The sequence below is a fragment of the Coregonus clupeaformis genome, chromosome 34 (genome assembly GCF_020615455.1).
Source record: "Coregonus clupeaformis isolate EN_2021a chromosome 34, ASM2061545v1, whole genome shotgun sequence".
NCBI classification, from domain to species: Eukaryota; Metazoa; Chordata; class Actinopteri; order Salmoniformes; family Salmonidae; genus Coregonus; species Coregonus clupeaformis.
In genome coordinates this window covers 18,591,506-18,597,531 of record NC_059225.1, presented here as the reverse complement: position 1 = coordinate 18,597,531, position 6,026 = coordinate 18,591,506, and the positions used below count along the sequence as shown (strand labels likewise).

Here is a 6,026-nt window from a genome sequence, read left to right as displayed (position 1 = left end):
GCATGTATAGTGTAGAGAATCATTGTAGCATCTAAATCGCTGCGAAATATATTTTCCATAACCAAAAATATTGTATTTTCAGCTGTTTGAAGCTGGTGTACAAAACTGAAAGTAAAAGAAGCAAAAACCAAACTTAAGAACGGGAAGCATAGAAATAGCGCATATAGAACAGATCTACTGCTTCTTAGACTTGCTTTGAATGATAATGACAGATCGATAACTCCCGTTTCTATGTGAATTTGGTTGGGTCGCCCAAAAAGTTACATATTGCAGCTTTAAGACTTTACCTAGTTGAACAACATAGTGTCTCAGAGCATTTCGTATTATTCTATATGTAAATCTGAGATGCTCCATTTAGTATGATCTGTTACGTTTTGTATGGTATGTATTCATTTGTGGATGCCCATCATCCATTTCGTATGATATATTACGAATTACAATTTGTATGATATGTTACGAATTTGCTAAATGTACAATATGTTACAAATTTGCAAAATGTACAATATGTTACAAATTTGCAAAATGTATGATATGTTATGAATTCCAATTTGTTGAGGCTAACGTTGGCAAGGTGGGTAGGATGCTAACATTTGCTAGCTGGCAAACGTCAGCTATGCTAGGGGTTAAGGTTAGGAGTTAGGGGAAGGGTTAGCTAAAAAGGTTAAGGTCAGGGGAAGGGTTAGCTAACATGCTAAGTAGTTGCAACGTAGCTAAAAAGTAGTAAGTTGTTGAAAGTTGCTAATTAGCTAAAATTGTCTGTGATGAGATTCGAACACACAACCTTTGGGTTGCTAGATGTTTGCATTATACGCCCACCCATCCACCCCCTGTCCTTTCCTTTTTGCCTTAAGTAAGCTTCTGTCTTATGTAACCATACCAAACGTAACATATACTCATTCTACTGTCTCGGTTTTACATTTACTATGTTACGTCTAGTCTATGAGACCAGGCTCGGTTGAAATGAAAACCAGCTCACACAGTAAATCTACAAGACCAAGTCTGAGACCAGCTATTGAATAGCTAACCAATCAAATAAAGCTTTCGAGAGTTGAAAGTGGAAACTTTTACCTTGTCTGTAAATAAACTATAAATATTGATTCAAATCAAATTTCAATAAATTACAGAACTGTTTTGATTAAAATGTAATGTTTTTTTGTGACAGCAGTCTTACCGTTATTCCATGGTTTACTGTCTGCTATCTGGTAATTACATTGAAGAGTTATTTATCTTCTCTCTGAGCCATAATGACTGGAAAACAGAACTAATTACACATGTGGCCGGGCTTCAGTTTCTGTCACTGTCCCAATGCAGACAGACAGACAGACTGACAGTCTTTCATTATCACACAAGATAGCTGCCAGTATAGGGCCAACGTAGCATTGGCCACGTTTAGCTAGCGTAGCATCTAGGATAGGGCTATTTTCTCTAAAACCACATGAGAAGGGCTGGCGACGCTGATTTGGGGCCTGGTTTGGGTCGTTTGTGTTTGTGTGCAAGTGTGCATGCGTGTGTGCCCTTGGGAACCAGAGGCCCACCAGGAGAGGAGGGTATTTTCTGTTGTCTGTGAAAACAGGAAGTTATGACTAGCCTGCACATGGTTTACATCAGATGCCATCAACTCAGCTGCTTCTAGAGAACATAAGAATAGAGAGTGTGTAGATTTAGAGGGTAATGTATTGGAGAACATTGGCACTAAACTATGATAGGCTGCCACCTAGTGGAGGATTTATTACTTGTATTACATGTATTGTACACAAACACATACACACACACACACACATACACACACACACTGCATTCCATGTAGGGATGCAGTGTTCTGGTTCGCTGCTGGTGACACAGGTCAACAGGTTCTCGCCTGGAAACTACCAGAAACTTCTTAGACAGAAATGCTGAAAGTGGAATATCTTCACCTGCTGTTTAGACAGGCTTGAATTACACCTGAGGTGAAACAGAACCTGTATGGAAGTGTGAGACTCCATTCTTATGTAGGGACCTGGGTTTTTACTGACCATACATGTGACACTAGGATTTCACAGTCAAGTCACATGGTCAGGATAAAACATGGTGGCCCACTAATAGGAGGAGCCTACAGCTGGATATCTCTCTTGACTAACTCCCTCCACATTTCTACTTATCACAGAATACTGTTACTATTCAGATACACATTTTGTAAGAAAGAGTTTCTCTATGACACACTAATGAATTAGATACAACTCTCCCCTGATGAAAGAATGGTTTATCTGGAGCCTATCAATAGTCCGTTAAGAATTTGGAGGCATGACACACACACACACACACATAAGAGTCTCAACACAGCTTCCTCCAACACATCAGTTTCTGTGAGTGGACAGAAAGACAGACTGGTTGAAGAGGGGATTTCTGAAGTCTCCCCAGAGGATATCAGTTTTCTATCAGAAAAAACAGAGATGGAAAAGATCAGGTAAAACCAATCCCTATGGTGCTACTGTAAATAGATGTAAGGACATCAGAGAGAAAATAACTTGAATTCAACATTTATGTTGTTAATATTAATGTAATTAATTGTGTTGTTCCAGTCAATATCAACAACAAATGTCAAACAGTTTATTTGTTTATCATATCAGTTCTCTCTTTTTCAAGGTCCCTAATTACTAAGCGCTGGTCGTCTGACGTTCGTCTGGATGGGAAAACTGCGATCGTGACGGGAGCTAACACTGGCATCGGCAAGGAGACCGCCATGGACCTGGCCAAGAGAGGTAGACCATACCATCTTTAATTCTCTTCCTCTATATTCTATTGCTTCCCTTCTCTTCCTTACAGTCGATATCTGCGCCCCTCGTGGAAATCAAATTAGCATAATAAAAACATCCCCATAAAGATCTGTCTGTTTAAGCTAGACACATGGGCTGCGTCTCAATCCACCACATCCTCCGATGTCGGCCTTCTGCATCTGCGGTGAAATGTGGCAGTGCTACAGCAGTGTTTGTCAGATCATGAGACATTTCGAAAATTGGTCTTCTCACGAAAACGTCTGTAGCATCCAAACTATTATGACCCCTCTATGGAAAGACGAGACTCTGAGCCCCACAATCGTCACTGGACTGAAGTCGGTACCGCCGATCTGCCAACCTCTGTCTGTAGCGTCCGAACAGTTTGGGCTACACACTAATATGACCCCTCTATGGAAAGATGACTTTAGGGGTATATTATTAATGAGAGAGGTAGGAACCAGTGGTGGTGCATTGCCAGTGTATATGCCGGGAGTTTTACAGGCTACTGAAGTGTCAGAAATGTGCTAGACATCATGGACAGTATGGTAGTTTGATACTTTTTGTAAGTGTAAAGATAATTGAATAAAAAAGGGTTTCTCTTTCTCTAGGTGCACGTGTCATCCTGGCCTGCAGGGACATGGAGAATGCGGAGCTAGCGGTCAGTGACATAGTCAGGGAAATGGGAGGGGCCAAGGTGGAAGCCAGGAAGCTGGACCTCGCTGACACCAAGTCCATCTGTGAATTTGCTGAAAACATCTACAACAGTGGGTTAAAACACACACAAACAACACCATATAATGTAAAACCTATTAAATACCATACTGTCAGGGTTCCGATAAAGAGGCGTTCTGACTCTTTTTGTTCCCTAGCGGAGAAGGTGCTTCACTTCCTGATCAACAATGCAGGCGTGGCCATCTGTCCCTACAGCACCACTGTGGATGGATACGAGATGCAGCTTGGAGTCAACCACCTGGGTACGAGGCAAAACATCTGGTTTATTAACAAGACTGCAAGCAACACTTTTTTCCATTGCCACATAAAGAGAAGATATTATCACTGATTGATTGCCATTGATTGAAACCTATCCATATTAACTACTTCCTGTTTCCCTTTTCCAGGTCACTTCTTTCTGACTTTCCTCCTATTGGATCTGCTGAAGCACTCTGCCCCCTCCCGTGTCATCACTGTGTCTTCATCGGCCCACACCATGGGCAGGATCCACTTTGAGGACCTGAACAGTGAGAAGGAATACCACCCTGTCAAGGCCTATGTCCAGAGCAAACTGGCTAATATACTGTTCACTAGAGAGCTGGCCAAGAGGACCGCGGGTGGGTATGGGTGTATGTGTTTCCATGCGTGTGTGTTCACCCTGCAGCATCCTGTAGAGAATGGATCTAAGCGTACACCAGTGCGAGTGTCTCATGTCTTAACCACCATCACTCTGTGGTTGGAAATAGAGCAAAGATGCCCTGAGTACTTGGACAATGTATGTGTTTGTGTGTGTGTGTGTGTGTGTGTGTGTGTGTGTGTGTGTGTGTGTGTGTGTGTGTGTGTGTGTGTGTGTGTGTGTGTGTGTGTGCGTGTGTGTGTGTGTTTGTGTTTGTGTGTGTGTGTGTGTGTATTAACAGTTCTAGGTGTGACAGCCTATGCAGTGCACCCGGGGGTAGTGAACACTGATCTGATGCGTCACATAAAGCGCCCCCTACAGGTCATGCTTAAGAAGTTCAACTACTTCCTCAAGACACCAGCAGAAGGAGCCCAAACCACTCTGTACTGCATCCTGACCCCTGATTCTGAACTCACCTCTGGGGGTTACTACAGGTCAGTGACCTTTCACCTCTCATCCCTGACCCTGAACACTAACCTGTACTGTACTTGATTACCCCTGAAAGAAGGGTGTAAACTAAAATAATTATTTCTCTCTCTCTCTCTCTCTCTCTCTCTCTCTCTCTCTCTCTCTCTCTCTCTCTCTCTCTCTCTCTCAGTGAGTGTGCACAGGCAGTGAGTGCCAGGGCTGGTAGTGATGAAGGCACCGCTCTCAAACTCTGGGCTGTTAGCTGTCATCTACTGGGCATCTGCTGGAGATGAACAGACATACAATAATACTATCTTTACACCAAATTGCTTCTTTCTGTCACGCCAAATACTGCGAAAATATTGCTGTCATAAGTCCTACTATGTCAAATGATAAATGTGATGGTACAATGTGAAGAGGGAGACAGACAGGTGATGTATGATGGGGCTGATGGTGAGCATAGGTGGAAGTGGTACAGACAGGTTCTAGAATATTGAGAGACTGTTGCTGTCAGTAAACTATCTGAGACTGGTCAAGGAAAGCTATATGTCATACATTCAGTTAAGCTAAATCATGTATTTCTCTTCTGTTTTTACGTCTTTGATTCCTGAGCTTTCTGGAGAAAATAAAATGCTATCAAATGCTGTACCAACAGTCTGTTGCCTTTTCTTGTTGGGAATAATTTAGGCTTTCTAACAATTATTTAGACCAGCAATAGCTTTCTCTACAGAAATTATCTATTAGAACACGATTTAAGAGGTCTGACAAGTATCACTAAAATTGGCCTATGGGGACATCTAGTGGCCAAAGCTTCAGACTACAAGACGAAGTCTTAAAATGAGCGCTCAATCTGCTCACTGACATAGCATAACAGCGGTAGAAAATGATGATGATGATGTAGCCAATTGAACCTCGGATTATAAAAAGGAAAGGTTGTGAGTTTTCTACAGGATACTCTGTTAACCGCGTCTCACAAACGTTGTTAGTCACTCAGGATGTGTGGGCCAGATTTTTCCAGGAAATGAAAGTTATATTATTTGAACAAGGAAATATAGTTTGTAAACATTTGTTCTCTGACTGTCAAGGTGTGCCTACCTTGTTCAGGGCGAAACGAGTAGTAATGTCAACTGCCATAATAAACCAATTCGTTTAGTGTCCTTTTATATTCTAGGGAAAAGGAACACACATTGTGGGCTAGGCCTTTACAAAACCTGAATTGGCTACCAGTAGGCTATCTCAGAATTGTTAAAAAAACTGAACGGATCCGATAAAAGGCAATAATTTCACTGAATCAACTTCGAGCGCCTCATTTATCACATCGTCTGGTGCGCACTGACCTAAATCTCACTCCACTCATGGGGAAATTGGTCAGAGAGGACCCCTGAGCAGTCATCAGTTCGAGACAGTAATTCAACATAGTCATGCTGCGCATATATTGTAAGATCTCACAACATCTGGAGAATAAGTTAAACTATTTT

The 6,026-nt window shown here is 42.0% G+C and overlaps 1 protein-coding gene across 2 annotated transcripts; it reads left to right on the top strand.

Moving 5' to 3' along the window:
• Positions 1–2,305: 2,305 nt before the first annotated feature.
• On the top strand, positions 2,306–5,188 carry si:dkey-73n8.3 (uncharacterized protein LOC100150965 homolog). Of its 2 annotated transcripts, none has more exons than XM_041861642.2 (7): positions 2,306–2,443; positions 2,623–2,738; positions 3,362–3,517; positions 3,623–3,727; positions 3,872–4,081; positions 4,388–4,574; positions 4,739–5,188. In XM_041861642.2, exons 1-7 carry the CDS (start codon positions 2,430–2,432, stop codon positions 4,839–4,841), a joined length of 891 nt encoding a protein of 296 aa, XP_041717576.1. In that variant the 5' UTR covers positions 2,306–2,429; the 3' UTR covers positions 4,842–5,188. The 2 variants fall into 2 exon arrangements, with proteins under 2 accessions (XP_041717576.1, XP_041717575.1); XM_041861641.2 differs by having other exon boundaries at positions 2,308–2,443; positions 4,382–4,574.
• The last annotated feature ends 838 nt before the right edge of the window (positions 5,189–6,026 follow it).